We start from the raw sequence: 22,384 nt of genomic DNA on the forward strand, positions 1-22,384 counted from the left end.
AGATAGGACTTGCTTAAAAAAAAGTTGAAGTCCCAAAAAACGCTGGTGTCTTTTCCTTTTTTAAGGGTGATAGGCTCAAAAAGATCTTAAATTTTTTGGGGGTACCCTCCTTCCCCCCTACATTTCCTAACATATGGTACTTAAACTATACAGTGGGCTCATGTATAGGGCAAAATAACAACTCTATTTTATTTTATGAAGCTTTCCCAGGCTTGTGTAGTGTAATGTATTTGCTGCTACATATATGTCCATTGTACTTTTACTTGGCGCTGTATGCAAATTAGGCATCGCTAGTGCAAGTTCGCTTTGCTTGACAAAGTAACGCTAGCGCAACTTCGCTACCTTTTGCCTCCCTGAGTGCAACTTTGGATTTTAGTGAATTAGCGGCGCTCTGGTGAAAATTCCCCTGGCTAGCGCATTTTAAGCTCTTAGTGAATTTGCCCCTTAGAGTCCCAGCTTGCTTATTACACATTTGTGACCAAACATAATCGCTTGCTTAAGTAGTTGCTTCCTGGTGGGGGCAGCATAGCACTTGCAACAAGGATTTTTTGCAGAAAAAAAGTATTGTTTCCTCAAAATTGAAAGCCCAGTAAATGCCCTTTATATGACCAGTAATGTCAAAAAGGGCTAATACAATACATTATTCATAAATGTATACAAACACTTTTATTTTTTGGTTAACTGTTTCTTTAACACTATGCATATGAAATTTCTGTATTTTGGAAATTTCATTCTGAATAATTGGCTTATGATACTGTACTACTTCTCAAAAGAAAGTTATCAGAAGACTCGTCTAGGGAATCTACAGTATGTGTGTCTGTGTGTAGTTGAAAATATGTTTCAGGGCTTTGCCTAACTAGTGATGGCAAATAAACCATGTTGTTGCAATTTGAAATGGATTTTAAGGTATATCATTACATATCTATAAGGTGTTATTGTAAATGCATTACAGGTTCACATTCCAAGTATTTATATAGTTTATAGATACAATTTTCTGGCTAGGCTAATGTCACACATGGTGTAACTAGCAGTTGTGATTGAACAGCACCACTCAATCTTTTTGAATTAAAATTGCCTTTTTTGGTCATCAAAGCAACGTTTCAGGCCTAAAATGGCCTTTTATCAAGCTAAACTATTAATCCAAACACAGCCTATTAAACCCTTGTATGCCATCTAGTGGATAGTTAGTAACAAATTACAATCATGTGATACATGTTATTCCATATATTTAAACAGTGTTACAATTTTCAACAGATATCCATCCAAAGTGATTCTAACAGTGCAGGTGAATCATGTTTTTAAAGAAGAGGTCTGTAAAAGATCCAGAATAAAAACTAGTATAAAAAACTTAAAAACAATAGATTTATCTAAAAATTGGTTTAAGGTCATATTCTTTATTCATGCCAAATGGAGTAAGTGTCTCCAGTCTCCTTATCCAGTAAGCCTCCCTTATATAGTAAAGCTTTTATTTCCACCTCGACGTTTTGGCTGAATTACATCAATGACCTGGAATCTTAGTTGGTTAACATTATGGCCTTTTTCAAAAAAATGGCCAGAAACTGTTTGTTCCTTTTTGCCAGTTCTAATTGCAGTCTTATGTTCCCGGATACTTTCCCGGACGGTCCTTGTAGTTTGTCCCACATATGCAAGCCCACATGGACACTGGATGACATAAACTGCATATGTGGAATTACAAGAGAACCACCAGGTAATACGTATTGTTGTTCCCTTCCTGGGATGATATAAAAATTCTCCTTTCTGAACATTAGAACGACAGTTGCAATTTATGCAAGGAAAAGTACCATTTTTATCCTTATCCCTCACTTCCATACTTTTTTATCCCTATATCCATTTTCACCAGTTGAGCCTAGGGTCTTTCCTTTTTTATATGCAATCACAGGGGGTCTATCAAAAGCCCTAATATGAGGTAGATTATCCTTTATCAGTGACCAATGACATTTAAGTATTTTTGTGATGTGTTTACACATTGTACTGTGTAACAAAGGTTACATGTTCATCAGTTTTCTTCTCCCTTTTCTTTAGCAATGTAGTCCTCTCTTGTGCCTTTACCTCATCACATTGCCTCTGCAAAATGTCTTCCGGGTAACCCCTAGCCTGAAACTTATCACACATTTCTGTTAATCTAGCATCAGCTATTCGATATTTCATCAAGCTATTTATGTCTCATGCTACACACATAGCACTTCCTTAATACCAAAAATGAGATTATTAAGGAGAACTAAACCCTGAAAATTAATATGGTTAATAATGCCATATTTTCCATACTGAATTTATTGTAACAGCCTACGGTTTCAGTTTCTCAGTAGCAGCAATGATATATATATATATATATATATGTATATATGTATATATATATATATATATATATATATATATATATATATATATATATATATATATATATATATATAATGTAGTGTTGGGGGCAGCTATTCAAGCACAGGATACATAGCAGATAACAGATGCACTCTGCATACCATTGTATTCTATTACAGAGTTTATCTGTTATCTACTATAAAACCTGTGCCTTTTTCTTATTCCAGTTTGAATGGCTGCCCCCATGGCTACACAGCAGCTTGTTGTAGTCTTTCTAGAGCAAACAGATAACTTTTACCAGTGCAAGGCAACATTACATTATATTAGAATTACATGAAACACTCACATTTTTTTGCTGTTACTGTTTCTTTAAAAAAGGGTATTATGACGTTGTGTACAGGCTGGTCAAAACCAGTTCACTTGGCATTGCCAGGGACAAGTAACCAGTATAACTAAAATTGCTCTAAGGAAAGTATCTCCACATTTCTCCAGAGCACATACTAATATTTAGTTCTGCAAATACTTGAGGCTCCTCTATCCAGTTGTTCTTACTTGTAGAGCATTGTTACATGTGACTCTTCACCTCAGCTGGGCCTTTGTAGAAGTTAAGGAATAAGAGTCTACAGACTGAACTAAAACTCAACACAATCACAAAGAAACTTGGATTCCTTCAGTTTTTAAACAAAAACAGATTTTACCAGTCCAAGAAATAACATAGATGATGAGATAGAAATGACATTGATGGTATATCCTTGGTACTCAAAATATTAATGGCTCAAGATCACATCACACATACACAAGAGTTCACAGTGGGTATTGGTCACAACTAGGGTTGCCAATTTTTTGGAAAAAAACACTGGCCATCCTATATATTTAGATTTTTTCCCTATTGGGGTCAAGTATCATTTTTACCGGTCAGGCAGGTAAAATACTAGCCAGATGGCAACCCTAGTCACATCGCCATATTCTGTGTGTTTGTGCTGCTAAATATTTTCCATGTCGCAAGTGCAATAAGCATTAGTAACATCACGTGCATGCAGGAAAATCCTTAATTAAGAGTGGTGGAAGACCGGGGGACAGAGCCAAAAAAACCTGTTAAGCCCCGACAAAATGAGGAGGGGGGGGGAGGAATGACAGCTCTGCTGCTAGGGTTGCCACCTTTTCTGGAAAAAAATACAGGCCTTGCTATGTATTTATCTCTTTTCCCTATTAATAACATTGAGATCAGCCATCATTTTTACTGGCCAGGCCAGTAAAATACCGGCCAGGTGGCAACCCTATCTGCTGCAGACTGAACTTATTTATACACACCCATGCAGCAAGCATCTAAATGAATTTCTAAGTAGCCATGCAGGTAGTATTGCCACCTGGCAGGTAATGATGGTTGATTTCAATGTTATTAATAGGGAAAAAAGATAAAAATATAGGAAGGCCAGTATTTTTTTCCAGAAAAGGTGGCGAACGCCTACAAGCAACATGTGAATTCAAAATGTGGCCTGTATTAAAGGGGTGAGGTGGCAATCTACTTTAAACATTCACCCTTATCCCATACTATTACCATACCTCCCAACTGTCACGTCTTCAGCGGGATAGACCCGCTTTTGACAGCTCAACCTGCAGCCCCCGCGTTTGCACTGAACAGCCAGAAAAAGAAGGAACGTTTATAACTTAATTTGATTTTGTAGAGGGCCCATAACAGCTACCAGGTGTAACTAAGATACTTTGTAACAGCTTTGAGATAAGAAAATAAGTAATTGTAACAATTTAGATAAGGAGGTTCCTTGGGAAAAGTTAGACACAGCTTTTGGGCAGAGACATGTGGAGATTCAGCGAGACAAACCGCCTCTTCTACGGGAGACTAATCTCCCCGAACTACCTTCAGAGTAGGGTTGCCATCTGGCCGGTAAAGGATGGTTGATCCCAATGTTATTAATAGGGGAAAATTATAATAGGAAAACCGGTATTTTTTTCAGAAAAGATGGCAACCTTACTTCAGAGCGATTCGTTTTCCGAAGCCACCCGAAGAGCTCCGAGTGCCATCCCGCCGGCGATTTAGATTTTAGCCGGCGGGAAGGGAGAGATTGGGGAGATTAGTCGCCCGAAGAAGAGGCGATTTGTCGCAGGGCAACTAAATCTCCCCAAATCTCCTCGTGTGTCTCTGCCCTAAAGGGCAATACACCTTCATAAGCAAACCTGTAATAACTGAAAAAAATCCACAGAAATATGTTCAAACTTTCATAACCTGCCAAATGTTGTAAAATGAACACGGTAATTAGGGGGTGTGGCCACAAAATGGGCGTGGTCAAAAAACTTTTGCATGCTAAGCAGAAATTTTTTTTTGTTCCTTTTTTTATTTCCAAAATGTTGGTATGCGTTACTAATCCTAGGCCACACAAGGCCAACTCCCACGATATAGGCTAAAACAAGGATGATTAACTCTTTGACATCCCATATTATAAATATTATATTATAAATAAACAGGAGGCGGGAGGTTCTTACTTCACCCACACTCACAACACAAAATGATTTATAAGGAGCAGCAAAGCTTCCCCCGCTGCAGCCAATAAAGTTGCTCAGATCTGAATGACGACTTCCTTTCGCAAGGGCTTGTTGGGAAATGTAGTTCTTCTGTGCATCCTGCTCTGGGTGCGGCTGAAGAACTGGGTCGGAGAGGGTTACGTGCTGCCAGAATCTGTATGGGCTGAGGGCACAGAGCGGCTGGGTATGTTCCACACTTGGCTTCGTTTTTTGCGCCAAGGTGTCTGCGGATGAAAATGATTTGTGGCTTCCGGAGAGGCCCGGTGTGAGGGGGAGGGGTAGCGTCTTGTATTGGACTCTGGTGCGTCAGTCACTCACTGTCCGCCTTTCATTTTCAATAATTCTGTCTGGAGGAACCACCTTCAGTGTTAGTGGTTTCCTTTAGATTGTAAGCTCTTGCGCGCGGGGCTCTTAAACCCTCCTGTTTCTTTCCGTGTACTGAAACCGTCCCCCTAATATCACTGTGAAGCCCTGACAATAGATACAACAGCTTGCTTTCTTCCTAAGACAAACCAGTGGAATATGTTTTTTTATTTAGGTTGGTCCCAGTGCCTCAGTTCTGTTATTGGCTGCTATTCACAAAAAAACACACAGACCTTTTACATTGCAGTTTTTTGGAACAGCGCCTTTGTATTGGAATCTTAAATGTTGATTATTGTCTGTCACATTGTTCTGCGCAGAACCGAAACAAAATGTTTATTCTTCTGCCATGAGAATCATTGCTTTGTGTCAGACTACTTGTGTCAAAATAGTAGGTAGGGATGCACCGAATCCACTATTTTGGATTCGGCCGAACCCCCGAATCCTTTGCGAAAGATTCGGCCGAATCTGAACCCCAATATGCAAATTAGGGCTGGGAAGGGGAAATTTTCTTTACTTCCTTGTTTTCTGGCAAAAAGTCATGTGATTTCCCTCCCCACCCCTAATTTACATATGCAAATTTGGTTCGGCTGGGCAGAAGGATTATGGCGAATCAGAACCCTGCTGAAAAAGGCCGAATCCTGGCCAAATCCCAACCAAATCCTGGATTTGGTGCATCCCTAAAAAATAGCTCCTGTGGGGGTCCAATACAGCAGGGCCCTAAGGCATCATTTTTACCGGCCAGGCTGGTAAAATAACGGCCAGGTGTCAACCCTACTAAGAAGTTGGATGTGAATTGGACACCAGTGTTTATGATCCCTATACTGTATATAGAGGAAACAAGCATAATCTGGTGGCATTAGAAGTCACTTTGTTCCCTCTGATTGTGTCTCTCTCTGTATGGTTTGGCTACAGAGCGGCTTATCATTACATCTTCTTTTGTTAGAAGGAGAGAGGCTTTTTTATAGATATTATAGAAATAATGTAAAGGGCCACAAAATTAATTCTTCCTGCTCATTGGTATTTGGTACAGAGAATACCAATGGTTGACTTGGTTTTATAGTGTCTGTGTGTATGTAAGTTAGAAGCAAATATGGGGTGTTGTCCTTGTTTCTATTTTGGTCTGTGTCATAACCAGGTCTTTTACCAGGCCATCTGCTCATATTCACTTTGCTACCCCTCACCAAATGAATCCTGAGGACAAAAGAAAAATATGGAAACCAAAATAGGACAGTGGCTAAGACAAGTCAGAACCAAAGCGATATTTACATTGATAAACCTGGGGAGAGGTCACTCAAAATATAGTTATTTTAATACTTTGCATACTGCAAGGCAAGGTTTAGTGGCCTCAAAGACTGCCCTGTAAAAGTAAGAGTACTCACACACCTGTGCCAACAGAGAAACAGGTAACTTGGTGCCCAGCGATAGAGGCAACGGCAACCTCCAGTAAATTGTAGAAATGAAAACACGCTGGCACACAAGAATCTTGTTGCTGGTTAAACCATGCACAAATTTATAATGCATAAATGCAACTCATTTACGGATTAAAAATTTGTGCATGGTTTAACCAGCAACAAGATTCTTGTGTGCCAGCGTGTTTCCATTTCTCAAATACAGCCCCCCACACCTTCATCTGTCCAGTAATGCACCAGCACAATGTTACTGTATGCCAGTGTATGTCACAAACGTTCTAGCAGTGACAGAGTGTGTGTGTGTTTATTACTGACGAGAGTAGCCCCTAACAACATTTCTTATAAACAAAAGATAAATATAAAATTCACTGTTTTTGCGCTGTTGCACAAAGACTCAAAGAGATTGCATCTTTGTAAATTGTGCTAAAATCGAACAATACTTTTATCTCCCTGTTTAATTTTTTTTAACGTATGCAAATGTAACATACTCGTTTTTATGTGTGCCTGCCCTTATTACATTTTTAGTACAAGTATAGAATTCCTTATGCAGATACCTGTTTTCCAGAAAGCTCTGAATTCCAGGAAGGTCATGTACCATGGAGTCCATTTTAATCAAATAATTCTAATTTGATGGTAAATATGCTGCACAAAACAATATTGGTGACAAAACAATCCTGTCAGATTAATTTAATGTTTAAATGTTTTTATTTACCTGAGATTACTGAAAGATTCCTTATCCTGGTGTGTCTCCAGGTTATCCAGTGAGCCCTACATGTTTTATTGTTTTGTTTTTTTACAGATTTATCTATGGTATGAAATAAGAACTGGGAAAAAATGACAGCCATCAAGCACGCGCTACAAAGGGATATTTTTACCCCCAATGATGAACGTCTCCTGAGTATAGTAAATGTTTGCAAGGCAGGAAAGAAAAAGAAAAACTGTTTCCTGTGTGCCACAGGTATGTTAAGCATTGCAACAACACACTGTAGAAAATACTGTGATATGTTCATAACAGTGTTTTTCCTAACATAAACGCTTCTAGGTTACAGAATTAAGGCTGCACCACTGTTTCCAGTATACTCCGGTATATTATAAGTGATAGTGGTACATTAGGGTGTTTTGGCTGCCTCCTAACTTCTCTTCAGATTTCCTAAGCAGTGGTTCATATGCCGCCATCAGGGTCTGCAATCAGCAGTATATTCTCATAAATCTTGATAGGAAGGGAGGTTATGTCGGGCATTGGCCAGTTCTAAGCAAATTTTTAATTAGTCTTCATTATTTATTTTGTATAGTTTTTAAATTATTTGCCTCTTTCTTCTGATGCTTTATACCTTTCAAATGGGGTCCCATCTAAAAACAAATGCTCTGTAAAGCTACAAATGTTATTTTATTGCTACTTTTTATTACTCGTCTTTCTATTCAGGTCCTCTCCTATTCATATCCCTGTCTCTTATTTAAAACAGTGCATGGTTGCTAAAGTAATTTGGACCTTAGCTACCAGATTGCTGAAATACAAAGTGGAGAGCTGGTGAATAACTCAAACCACAAATAATAAAAAAATGAAAACCAATTGCAAATTGTCTCAGAATATTACTCTCTACATCATACTAAAAGTTAATTTAAAGGTGAACAACCCCTTTAATCACCACTGTTTTACACATGAGCAGTAAAATTTGCACCATGATCTTAGTTTAGATTTTGGATTGGGCATATTTTCATCTGAATTAAAAAATGTGAATGTGTGAGTTCTGAATTTGCAGTCTATTAAAAAACAGTATCCATATAATATTATAACTTCTGTGTGTACAAAAGTGGATGGCCAGCCTTCTACTATTTAATAAAAATGTACAATATCCAATTGTATTATGATTCATCCATATACACAATAATAAATTAGACTTCATAAAAAAAAAAAATACTAGAAGTTCATATGAGGTGATGGAATGAGCAGCAAAGGAAACACTAGTTGGCATTGAGAGGTAAAAAAGCAGCAACCCTGCCTGTTAAGCAGAGCTAATGCCACTGTTATATTCATACTAATGGGATTGACAGCAACTTTAATAAATCAAGTAAGAAATAAAGAGGGTAAGGGAGCACAAGGTTTGTACTAGTAACCTACTGCAAACCAATAGGATTTATGCTTTTAAAGGAGAACTAAAGCTTAACTAAAGAAGTAGGCTAGAAATATTGTACATTATATGTTGTGCTTCTTTACCAGCCCAAGGTAACCACAGCCTTTTAGCAGGGAAGATTTTTGTCTCCAAAGATGCCCCAGTAGCTCTCCATCTTCTTTTCTGCTGATTCACTGCACATGCTGTGCTGTGCTGCTGTCACTTACTGAGCTTACGGACCCATTTACAATATACAATACACAGAATATAAATGTCACAATATAAAGGCTGATTAGTAATTAATACAGATAATTACTACATGACAGCATAATTACTACATATAGCATCAGAATATAATAATCAGCCCTGTAGCATCAGCTTATATTACAGACCAACCTCATTTTCTGCTGGATAATTAGGGACGACCCCTAAGCTTAGCTTCTCAACAGCTGCTCAGAGCCCACTGAGCATGTGAGTGTCACAGACACTTTCCAAGATGGTGACCCCCTGTGTCAAGTTTGAAGTCCTGGATCATTGCTGCTATTGACAAGCTGAAACTTTAGGCTGGTGCATTAAGTTCAGTATACAGCATTTTTAGTCATATACATTTTTAGGGTTTCATTCTCCTTTAAAGAGCAAACCAATAAAGGATATCTGATGGGTTGCTTTGGGTAACTGAAAACAGGAGAAACTTTGCATTTTTATGTTGCCAAATGTTTCAGCTTAAGTATAAGATTTTAGTAAAAGGCAAAAAATGTAATATTTTTGGAATGCATTGTTTGTGCCTTTTCTCCCCTGAACTAGGTGTCGAAAGTCCAGACACTAATAATTTTAGTGTGGAAAGTATTTTCTCAGGGACTGGAGATCAGGTTTTTATTATGGTAATGCTGACATTCACTTGCTGTAGGTGGTTTAATTATAATATAGCAGGACCCACAGCTGCAGGACACAGGGAGCCCAAATTGTGGGATCTGCTGTGTTGCAGTCCTCCTCCCAGCCCCTTCTGGCTTCCTCACACAGATGACTGTCCAGTTGGCTGGGTGAAGGCTGCATTAGTGTACATGCCAGGCCCCCTCTGAAAATTCTTGCATGGGTAGCCCAGCCTACCTGCTGCTTAACCTGTTTCACTGTTTTCCAACTTTATTCTTTATACAGTAACAACAGAACGTCCTGTGCTTGTTAAAGTTGTCAAAGTAAAGAAATCTGATAAAGGAGATTTTTATAAAACGCAGACAGTCTGGCTGCTTCGAGATCTTGCTGTGGTCGATGCTAAAGATGCTGTCAAGGTGAGCTATCTGATTTTTATTAAATGACATTTGATGAGTGCATCGAAATATAGGTGAATCTACAATTCATTCCCATATTTATCCGTCCAACCTCCTGTTGCGAGGTGTGGCCATTGACGGAATGGAGGGGAATCCTGCTGCTGCCGCCACCCCCTCAAATGTTTCCCTACAGTAGTCAATAAACACAACATAGTTTCACCTAAAGAATTAGGCACAGAAATACTTTTAAACAGGGACATGCTAGCACCTGTTGCTGGAACTAGGGGTAGGCTGAAGAGGCTCATGCCTAGGGGCAAAGCTGGAAGGGCTCCAGTTACTTAACTTCTCTGTCACGTACCCGTAGTCTGGGCCCATGTCCCCTCACTGACAGATGGTGTTCCTCCCCCCCTGTAGTCAACGTGTGTGCTCATCATGCAGAATTGTGCCGAAATTTCACTTTGCACATGACACTTGTGCTCATAAATGAGCCATAATTTCTCACAGGCATACTTACTTGTAGAATAATTTTGGTAAATGTAAATTGGTTTGTTGATTCACACTGTGGTTTGCAGTGATTTTCACTGATCAATTTTTATTATTCTGGTTTAGGAGAATCAGTTTGCCATATTTGCTAATGTGCTTTTATATTGTTCCTTTCGTGGCTGACTTCTTACTTTAAGTATTGGCATAAAACTCCAGACAGTTCATCATTACAGGCTGCTCTGTCATCTATCCATTCATTACAATTCAGTGTATCAAGTCTAACAACTCCTGTACTGCAAATTTTAAATAATTTAAATAATCAGTATTGAGGATAGTAACAGGTCAATACTGCAGAATGAGTATTGTATGGATTTTCATATAACTACTTTTTTTCTATTTCAACAGGAAAACCCCGATTTTGATTTGCATTTTGACAAAGTGTACAAATGGGTAGCAAGCAGTATTGCTGAGAAGAATGCATTCATTTCTTGCCTCTGGAAACTGAATCAGAGATATCTGCGGAAGAAAATTGACTTTGCCAATGTCAGCTCCCAGCTATTGGAAGGTAGGCTTTGAAGTATTGCTTTGTCACAGCTTATGGTTGTTCTTTTTAAATCAAAATTATTTTTTACATCCAAGGGTTTTGCAGAGATAGAAATGTATGTAGAATGAGGAGTCCCACTCCTCATTTGCATGCCAAGCTGAAGGTTCCTAAAATGTCCATTTCCGTGTAATAGCCTATGTGATAAAACTTCATCACTATGGGGTATATTTATCAAAAAGTAAAGTTAGAGATCGCCACAGTCCTCTTGAGTGAAATTCCGCCACTCTCCATTCATTTCTATGGGATTTTAAAAAGGCCTATTTATCAATGGATGAACTTTCACCCATTGATAAATACTCTTTTAAAAATCACATAGAAATGAATGGAGAGTGGCGTAATTTAACTAGAGGACTGTGGCGATCTCTAACTTCACTTTTTGATAAATATACCCCCATGTCTTAAAGCTCATATAGAGCAGTTTGTATTATTATTATAAAAACATATTTATATAGTGCCAATGTATCGCCCAGCGCTAAGTTTCTGACCAGTTTTTCCCTTATTTGGCTTCTTAAGTGTAGTGCAGCGTTTTGTGATCAGTGTATGTTGATCCAAGAAAGCAGAATAAAAGCTCACTACTGGGTTTTTATATAAAGCAGAAGGAATTATAGGTAGGAAATGTAGAACTTTCCTAAAAGTTCCAATTAAAGGAGAAGGAAAGGCCTATTTAATTGGGGGTGCCAAAAGTTAGGCACCCCCAAATGATTATATATTCTTACCTCAAACCCTGGGCCGGTGCTCCTATCAGGAGAAAACTGCAACTGGTCCGGGGGTTCTTCTAGCAAGTCCCATGGAGTGATCGGCTAAATTTCCCGGGGCAGACGCATGCGCAGTAGAATGAAATAGCCAACTTCACTGAAGTTCAGCCTAACTTTTGGCACCCCCAAGTAAATGGAGCCTTTCCGTCTCCTTTAAAGTATATGGAATACCCTTTAAGTTAAAGCTCACCCACTCCCAAAGACAATTCATCTTGTGAAGTCAGACATCCCTTTAATTGGTAGTGTCTCTGATCTCAGGCCCGAGAACTTGATTTACACTAAGGACATGACTCACCCAGAGACTCTGAAAGTACAATAATCCGCTACAACTTTTAGACATACTGGACACCATTCCCGGTGACCATTGCAGCTCTAAGGTTCTTTTTCAAATGGGCATTGCAGAGTTAACAAGCAAAGCAGCAGGGACCACTTTGTAATTAATGATCCTGTTGATTGAGAGATTCATTGGGTTTCAAAAGCAGTAGCTAGTTAGTTTAATGAGTTAGTTTGTAAGGTTTAGTAGGGGGATAATTGACCAATGCCATTTAAGTACCTGTATCTGTCTGAGACTTTTGTATCCCTATTGAGGTGCGGAGAGCACCATAGGATATTGGTTGGTTTTAGATGCCCAGTAAATTTAATAATGAATTCATTAATTGTCTGTACTAAGCAATCAGAATGGCAGGAGTTAAGATGGGTGTGTTTAAAGCCTTACTTAGACTAGTGCCATTGCTAATATTTTGGGCAACTTTATAGGTAGAAATGGGTGTATGTGGAAATCATAACATTTGGAGCTAAAGAACAATTCAAGTTTTTTACAACAAAACCATTCCTAATCATGAACAGGGGTTAATGATGAACAGGAGGCGTTTCCAGATAGGACTGAGTAGCATTCTGCATTTACTTAATTGCAATGATTGCATATTAATAACGAGAGTCATTGCCCTGTGTGTCAAAGCTATAGCCAAGCAATATTTGTTTCCAAATGTATTTTGTATACAATCTGTGCCAGCCTTGCTTTAATACTCTCTTGCTTACTGTCCTCTGCTCTTCTTTCCTTACTTTTTAATCTCAAGAACTGCCTAAAGTTGCTGAAGGTGGGTGCAATGATTTATTTATACATGTTCTTTTAGTTATATAGATCCCCTGACAATCAGAATTTTGTAGATACAGCATGAACCGTGAGTTATATATATACATTCTCACCATACAATATTTTCATTTGATTTACTATGAAAAATTTGGATTTGAAGTCATCTTAGCATGCAACAAGGGGGTATTCATGGAGAAAATCTACATTTGCCATATGTATTGGTTTTACCTTTATAGGGAAATTTTCATGAAAATTAAAATTCAATATAAGCTTTATCACACTGAAATAAGAAACTTTCTAAATACAATCAATTAAAAATTCTGTACTGTTTCCGAAATAATCAAGTTTATCTTCACTATCCCTCTCTCAGCATCTGTTTCTCTTCATTCTCTTTTTATGCAGCAGTTGGGTGTCAGATATTCATTGACAGTTAGACCCAATATATTGTATAGGGTCTCCTTTTGCCTAGAAGATGTGTTAGAGCTCACTCTATTAAAATCACCAGACATCATGTCTCTCTACATGCAGAATTTGTGCAAAAGGCAGTTATTTTGTTTGTACTGGAATCAGTTATTTGAGTGAGCTCAAATTGGATGTATTGGATCATTCATCCGACACCCAACTGCTGCATGAAGACAGAATGAAGAGAAACAGATGCTGAAAGAGGGATATTGAATATAAATGTGATTTTTTCAGAAACAATGCCGAAATTTTAATTGATTGTATTTTGAAAGTTTCTTATTTCAGTATGAGGAAGCTTATATAAAATTTTCATTTTCGTGATAGTTCCCTTTTAAGCTTAAAGGGAGTGCATACCCCCTTTTTTACCTGTTGTTTTAATTAGGAAATATCTTTTTAATTAGGAAATATATATATATATATATATATATATATATATATATATATATATATAATATATATATATATATATATATATATATATATATAATTTTTTTTTTTATATATATATATATATATTTCTAAACCGGGTAAAATTTGACAATGAAACTAAAGCCACATTATAGCCTGCAAAAATACACAGAGCCTCTACAGCTCCATGTTCCCATGTACTAAGTTTAATTTTCAAAATTTCCTGTTTAGAGAAATAAATAACAAAATCGATAAATATTTCTTAATTAAAAAAATAGACAAAAAGTATGTTCATGTGCGCAGGCCCTTTTCATTAAACCAATGTTGAAGAGGAGGGTATACTTTCCCTTTAAAGGAAAAACAAACCCGTACTAGAAAAAACCCTTACCCCCTACCCTTCATAGACCAACCTCCCTCCTCCTCCACAGCCTAACTGCCCTCCCAGGCAAATGCCCTGAATTTTTTTACTTACCCCTCCGTGTAGATCTGCCCTCGGGAGTTCACAGGCGACACCTTCTTTTTTCGGAATCTGAGCGGAGTTTTGACGCATGCGCAGTTGGAGTAAATTTTCGGTCCCGAACAACTGCGCATGCAACGAAAGTCACGAAAACGTCTGAAAGGCAGGTTGGTCTACGCAGTGTAGGGGTTTTTTTCTATTATGGGTTTGTTTCTCCTTTAATGCCTCCTTTGTTAGAGATTAGTGAGGCTCTGCTTGTCTGTTAATTATTGACAGCATACATTTTTTTGCCCCTTCTCTTGTGAAGAAAAAGCACTGCACCATTTCTTCCTTTGGCTGACTGGAATAAGAATGTTGTAGTATTAGAGTCTTTAGAGAATGCAGCATCTGAGGCAAGCGATATGGCAGTATGTTGTGCCTTTATTCCCCAGACTGCTATACAAACCTGAATGTACAACAGCACAATAGGCGATAATGCCACTGTTGAGGCTCACCCTTTCTGGTGATATTATAGGCCTATGCCCAGTTTGCTGGTAAGTATTAACATGTTCCCAGTGGGAATATACAGTGCCCCCTAAAAGAGGAGAAAAGGGGATTTAACTGATATGGTATCTGGCATTTTTGACCGTAATTCTGGTATATAGGGAGAGGTGCCTATTTAAGGACTTAATCAAAATATGATATAAATTATAATAGACAGAAGTGGCAGAAACCAAGTTACAGTATGTTTGATTAATACAGTAGCATTCCTTTTTCTATGCCTACCTTCTACCCCAGCTTTCTTTCTTCTTCAAACCATTCTCTCTGAAAATTATCTCTTTCAAAGCATTAAATAAGCTTCTTTGAACCCACCTTTGAAACTGATTGAACTGGGCACATTTCTCAAAATGTGAGATTAGAACTTCCCATAGAAAAACTCATCCACTTTCTATTTATTCCTATGGGATGTATTTATAAATGGTTCGCCACTTGATAAATAGACTTCTAAAATCATCTGCCCCATAAGCATGGCATCCTAAGGATAACTAGTTGCATTTTTTTAATGGTCTAATCTTAATGGAAGCTTTCTATTTGGAATTTTAAGATTTTATCTAGCTGCTAGGATCTCATTTGTCTGAGCAACCAGTTATTGCTTAGATTGACACAATAGAAGATAATTTAGGCACGGTTTGAACAAAAAAAAAATTAGGCAACTAGATGGCATTTTGAAATTCAGGTTTAAAAAAAAAAGTCTGAATAGTACAAACAATTATAAATAAAAAAAATACTATTTGAAGAAGGGTGATTGGTTGCGTGTCTGTATGAATATAGATAGTAATCCATGTTTTCCCCCCCATCACTTCCTAAAGAGTCAGTTCCTAGTGGGGAGAACCAGAGCGTTACTGGGGTTGATGAAGAAGCAGCAGCTGAATACCAGGAATTAAATGCCAGAGAGAAGCAGGACATTGAAATTATGATGGAGGGCTGTGAATATGCCATCTCCAATGCAGAAGCCTTTGCAGAGAAATTATCCAGAGAGCTGCAAGTTTTGGATGGGGTAAGACAAATTGATTATTATGATGCTAATTCTCAGGGATGTATCACTCAAATGAGTTATTCACTATTGTTAAAGTTATGTAGAAAGTCACTCCAAATATAACTGATAACACTGTCTGTGCAAGGACATGCAAACTTCAGTTGTTTTTGTTATGGTCAGTCAAGGTCACAAGCATCATACTTTTTTCAGAGCTCAATTTCCAAAACAGAATAGACTTCATATAATTTTAATGGGTATAGAGCACTAGGCAAAAAAACTTGCGTATGCCAATACCTAATACTTTTAAGATTCTCCTTCTCCTGTTTTTCTCGGCCAGTGCAGCAAGTAGTGTTAATGAGCTAAAGCATGCAAACGCAGGGTAGCCTTGTATTTCTAAGCCTCCTGTTGAGAAATACATTGCTTCTACCCTGTTTGTGAAACTTACATATCATGTACAGACAAGCACAGGGTTTGCATCTTTTTGTTGCATAGTTTGCAGCCTAGTGGTATATGACACATTTTTTTGTGTATTGCTGTGCTTGAAGCTGTATAATACTGGAAACATTGTTGCATTGAAGCATGGGAAATATCACTTTGTCTCCATTAGTAAATACAGGCCTGTGTGTTAAATTTGTTTTTTATTTAATGGGGTTGTTCACCTTCAAACACTCTTTCAATTGAGTAGGCTTCAGATTGTTCACCAGAAATAAAATACTTTTTCCAGTTTACTTTATATTTGTGACCAGAGTGAAAAGTGAAAGTGTAAAGTTTAATTTTCAACTTCTAAAGCAGCTCTGGGAGGGGGGGCCATAATGCGCTTCTGACGACATGTGCATAATGAGCATGTTGCAGCATTCGCTCATTATCCGCATGCGTGTGCCCCAATATGGCCGCCATGCGTATGCCCCAATATGGCTGTTCGTACCGGGAGCCTGGCATTGGCAGGGGTAAATTAAAAAAAAAAAAAAAAGTACCATTATCCCCAATCGGAGTGCGGACTCTATTAGCCCTCACCTATGGTTGGGGATAATATGTTTGCCCAACAGGTGCCCTTTAAAGGCAGCTGTAAGAATTGATTCAATCGTTGCTTTTTTTCAACAGATACTGCTGAGAAATGTAGCAACTACCGTAAATGTAGCAAATTGTAACAGTTCAGATGCTCCTGGATCACTGAGCTGACAGACTGAGACACTAGAGACAGCGACATTAAGGGGAAGATTTATATATTCTCATTTGGAGGTTTTTTTAAAAAAAATTAGACTTTGTTTTTTGAGATTTATCATACTCTGGCCCTTTAAGAATTATAATTAGACTATTCGTCGCCTAAAACCTGCCAAATTGCGGTTTGAGTCAATGGAAGAGATGCAGGGATCAATTTGAAGTTGTTTGCTGCCTTCCTGACATCGAGTTTTTTTAAATTCGGTTCAAATTTGATTCGAGTTTTCGGGTCAATTTAATTCATCTGAGATTTAAAAAATCAATTTTTTTTTTATTTTCATTTTTGGGAGTTTAGGGGAGTTTTTAAATACTCACATGAATTCAAAATTCTAACTTTGATAAGTGTGCCTCTAAATGTTGAACTTACATTTTGGAAAAACCGTAAAAAATAGAACATGGAGACCAATTTAAAAAAGTCTTTGTTTATGGTGAACAATCTGAAATTTTTGGAAGGCGAACAACCCCTATAGCAGCTTAGTGTGTTCATGCTGGGTTTAAACACTTCCATATAAAGTGATGACTGATGGAATATGATCTAGGATATGAACTTTGAGAGAGGTATTTCTTTCCTTGTGTTTTGTAGGCAAACATTCAGTCAATCATGGCTTCAGAAAAACAGGTCAATATCCTCATGCAGCTGCTGGATGAAGCTCTTAAGGAGGTAGATCAGATTGAAGGGAAACTGAGCAGCTATGAGGAGATGCTACAGAGTGTAAAGGAACAAATGGACCAGATCTCTGAGAGCAACCATCTTATTGAGCTCAGCAAGACCAACGGTGACACTCTCTTGGGCGAGATTGAATTCCTTGTTGTGAGTGTTTTTATTATTTTTATGTTTCTTTAGAGAAATGTTCTTATTGTTTCCCTGTATAAATATAATTGATATTTTTGATACACAATAAGAGCTGACTTTTTGATACACAGTAATAATTGAATAATTTTAGTATTTTTTTCACAAAAATCTTCATAAAATTTTAACTTTACACTAATTGGTTTTGAATAAGTAGAATTCTATATGTCATAACGCTCTTTTCGAAGCCATACAAATACCACTATGCATAAAATCACTAACATTTGATTTAGCTGGGATATATCTGAAATGTATTTAAATCTAGTAAGTTGTTAATCAGCCGTACAAATACCACTATGCATAAAATCACTAACATTTGATCTAGCTGGGATATATCTGAAATGTATTTAAATCTAGTAAGTTGTTAATCAGCCGTACAAATACCACTATGCATAAAATCACTAACATTTGATCTAGCTGGGATATATCTGAAATGTATTTAAATCTAGTAAGTTGTTAATCAGCCGTTTGAGTCTTACCAAAGGTTGATACTTATAATAGTGATATTGTAGCGCTATGAGATATCATATATGCGCTGAAAAGAAAATCGAGATTCCCTTAGTAGTAGCGCCGAGGAACTCCTTTGAATAACTTCAGCTATATCTTATTAAGAAAAAGATTGATAATCTATTGAAACCAGCACAACGCTCGAGTTCAGTGATAGGGGACCCATGTGATCGCTGGAAGTTTGTTTTGTAGAACTAAATTTTTAACATGAGAATATATTATACATATGTGGCACTTAATTATCATGTTAAGTCTGATGTGGTGAATATTTTACTAATGAGAATAACTTTTTTAACTTTATATATGAACTCCTTTATTGTCATAATCATTTAAGAGATCTCTCTATTTTTCTTAATCTATCTTTCTATGGATTCTATGTTAATTCTATAGTTTTCCAGCATTCTATCATTAATAATATTAAAACAATACCAAATGATTAAAGTTTATTTAAAAATATACTGCAGTGATCCATAAGGATTTAATAGTATGAAAGCAAAGATTCGTTTCAGCTGAAACAATTTATTTTTTAAGGGTTAAAAATTAGGATCGTTGGCCTCACACGTCATATCCTTTTTATCTGTTTAAATTCTGTGTACGGCTGCTTTCAATCATGCCTATGAATAAGTATCCTCGGATACGAAACGCGTAAGGTTCTATTGTTTTAGCTGTTTGAATAAAAGCTTTTAATCACAGTTATTGGCCCTTGGAGTGCGTGCTTCTTCGCTGTCTACATTGTTTCCCTGTAAGACAAATTTAAGATAACATGTAAATGTGTATAATGTCATTGGATATTCATAAAGTTTCTCCTTTGGCGTAGAGAGGGAGGTTAATCTTGAGCATGTTTGTGTACATCTTATTATTATTATTATTATTATTATTATTATTATTATTATTATTATTATTATAGATAAATGCATGCGGTACTTCCACCGAATACCATATCCTCGAGACATTCAGCTTTAGTAAATATAAAGGAATTGACGCTACTAACATGCAGGGCTCTTCTGGTAAATCACATTTTTTATATCTTCTGTATCACATAGTGAGAAAGATTTGTGTTTTTAGAATCACATGGATTTGTCTAAAGGCCACATTAAAGCTCTCCAAGAAGCAGATCTCTCTTCATCTCGAGGGATCGAGGCTTGTACTAATGCAGCAGAGGCTCTCCTACAGTGTATGAATGTGGTTCTTCATCCTGGTAAGAGAAGTACTTACTATAAAAGTTGTGGTTATTGCCTTTCTAACCTTTTGCTTTAATGGTTATACAGTGTATTCCTACTACATTCAAGAACACTTATGCTTTTAAATGCTTCAGAGAGCATTTCTGAGGTCAGAGATACACCCTTTCGTACAGATTAGGATTGACACCGCGTTGGTTCATGAGTGTTTTAACAGGCAGTAATATCTGGTCGTGTTTGGTAGAATTTTACCATAGAGAATCCACATGTGTAACATTACTCTTTAGTATACGCTACAGGTATATTTAATGAAAGTGGAAAAAGAACACTCAATTGCCTTTCACTTTTTTGTCCTTTGCAACTTTGTCCATTTTCAAAGGATGTATGGATATTTTTGTGAATATTACTTTATTCAGCCTTTACTTAATATGTTAAATCAGTGACATCCAACTTCTGTGGTACAGAGGGCCGGAATTTTTCTGGCCTACCATTACCTCAAGAACTTTTAAGACCATGTCCACATTAATGGTGTTAACACACCCAGAGTAGGATAGGCAGAGTATGGCACACCCAGGGAGCATAGGGCAGGCAGAGTATGGCACACCCAGGGAGCATAGCGCAGGCAGAGTATGGCACACCCAGGGAGCATAGGGCAGGCAGAGTATGGCACCCACAGGGAGAATAGGGCAGGCAGAGTATGGCACACACAGGGAGCATAGGGCAGGCAGAGTATGGCACAAACAGGGAGCATAGGGCAGGCAGAGTATGGCACACACAGGGAGCATAGGGCAGGCAGAGTATGGCACAAACAGGGAGCATAGGGCAGGCAGAGTATGGCACACCCAGGGAGCATAGGGAAGGCAGAGTATGCTGTGCCCCTCCAACAGTTTGATGTGTGAACAATGTGGGCACTTTCAGTCTGGGTCTGAGGTGTAAACAGTACAGGGTTTTAGGGGTGTGAACAATAGGTGTTACAGGTGTGAAGCATGCAGGGAGATTACAAGTGTGAACAATACAGGATCTTACTGTCTGAATTTGAATAGTAAGCAATGCAGGGGACAGTTTATCTCAGTGCTGATACCTTTTAAACTTTACACAAGGTAACGAATCGCAGCAGGCAGACATTCATGTGGAGGGCCACACAAGGGGAGGGGGTCATGGGCCACCAATTGAACAGCACTGAGCTAGATGATCTCTTAACTAAAAGTACCCTAAAAGAACTTTGTGGATTTTCTTTGTAGGACATGATATGCTTCAGGCTGTTAAGCAGCAACAGCAGCTATTCAGTGACCTACGGGAACAGTTTGCACGAAGACTGGCCAGCCACTTGAACAATGTCTTTGTCCAGCAGGTATTTCATGATCTGTTCTCACACTTTATATCATGCACAGATGTGCTCTGTACTGAAGCTTTAACTGCAGTAATTGGTCATGGGTCATAACAAAGGTGTGGCATATTCCCAAGCATGGAGGGCAGGGAATATAACATTATTTATAGCTTGGTGAATCCAAAACACAGGGGTAAAGTGCTTCACAATGAGCTTGATAGGAAATACATTTTAAGGATTTGGATTTAGTTTGGCAAGGCACTTGGTTTCAGCTGAATCCTGCTGCAAAAGGCCGAATCCTGACCTGAATCCTAGGTTTGGTGCATTATTATTAGAAGATAGTAAGGTAACCAAAGAAATACCAAGGATCACCGTGGGAAAATAATAGTATGCATTTCTATTTTAGTAGGCTTGCTCAACATTTTGGCTTATAGTATTATTCAGGTGCAGTGAATACTGTTCTGAATCCCAACATTTTATGAAAGGAGGGATACAGAATGGAGATACATGCTGTTGAACCAATCTGTAGAGCAGGCAACAAGGTTATTTTAAAATACTCAAATCTATTTCTCTGCTTCTGTATTTGTCAGCCAGGCATCTGGTACAGATAAAGGATCCGTTATCAAGAAAGTTGTTCTCCAGAAAGCTCCAATTACGGAATGCCCATGTCCCATAGACTCCATTTTATCCAAATAATCCACATTTTAAAAAAATTATTCCCTTTTTCTCTGTAATAATAAAACCATACCTTGTATTTGATCCCAACTAAGATATAATTGATCCTTATTGGAAGCAAAACCTGCCTATTGGGTTTATTTAATGTTTACATGAATTTCTAGTAGAATCTTATCGGGAAAACCCCAGGTCCCGAGCATTCTGGATAACAGGTCCCATACCTGTACTACACATAACATCCTTTTTTTCAGAATGCCATTTACTCTTGACTGTCGGCTTTATTGATTTCTATTACAATAGTTCTGTTCCTATATTTTATTTCCCATTCATTTACACAGATGTTCCCTCAGTTATATAGCAGGTTCTACTACATGTCTAAGGCTGTGAGTACACCAAATTGAACAATGAGATCTTGGGTTTGTTGTAGCAGTTGTGAAGCTAAAATGCTGTTGTCACTAACATCTTTAACATTATTGTCACTTGTTTTTTGCCTTTCTGTTCTCAGTTGGTGTTCAGCTTGTATTGCATATACATTGTACTAACTAGGTGATGCAGTCACTGTGTTCAACTTAGAAATGCTTGCTTTTAAGTGCTAACTTGTGTCCTTAGCAAGGCCATTTTTCAAAAGCCTTAACGTATAGGGCACAGTTGAGAAACCGGACATCCTTATCTGCACTTCCCAGAGGCCAAAGTTAGAAGAGAAATGTTAGGACATCCTCGTTTTTTAGGGGACCAAAATCTGGAAAGGTTTTAAGTACTGAAAAGGTTTAAGGACAGGAGTCTGTTTTCTTTATCAATCATCCTGTGTTAACAACAAGGTTTAAAGAA

The 22,384-nt window shown here is 37.8% G+C and overlaps 1 protein-coding gene across 7 annotated transcripts in view; it reads left to right on the plus strand.

Annotated features, from left to right (window-relative positions):
- Positions 1–4,902: 4,902 nt before the first annotated feature.
- exoc1.S (exocyst complex component 1 S homeolog) overlaps positions 4,903–22,384 on the plus strand; it is a 36,144-nt gene continuing 18,662 nt past the window's right edge. For 2 of the 7 annotated variants that reach the window (XM_041579474.1, XM_041579478.1), the window contains exons 1-10: positions 4,903–5,059; positions 7,447–7,605; positions 9,914–10,044; positions 10,912–11,071; positions 12,942–12,962; positions 15,635–15,822; positions 17,603–17,830; positions 19,442–19,574; positions 20,796–20,905; positions 21,895–21,939. In XM_041579474.1, coding sequence (XP_041435408.1) covers positions 7,482–7,605; positions 9,914–10,044; positions 10,912–11,071; positions 12,942–12,962; positions 15,635–15,822; positions 17,603–17,830; positions 19,442–19,574; positions 20,796–20,905; positions 21,895–21,939 — 1,140 coding nt within the window. In that variant the 5' untranslated portion in view covers positions 4,903–5,059; positions 7,447–7,481. Of the gene's footprint in view, positions 5,177–7,446; positions 7,606–9,913; positions 10,045–10,911; positions 11,072–12,941; positions 12,963–15,634; positions 15,823–17,602; positions 17,831–19,441; positions 19,575–20,795; positions 20,906–21,894; positions 21,940–22,384 lie in introns of all 7 variants that reach the window. The other 5 variants (XM_041579479.1, XM_041579480.1, XM_041579475.1 and 2 more) reach the window with 4 other exon arrangements.

The sequence above is a fragment of the Xenopus laevis genome, chromosome 1S, assembly GCF_017654675.1.
Source record: "Xenopus laevis strain J_2021 chromosome 1S, Xenopus_laevis_v10.1, whole genome shotgun sequence".
NCBI lineage: Eukaryota > Metazoa > Chordata > Amphibia > Anura > Pipidae > Xenopus > Xenopus laevis.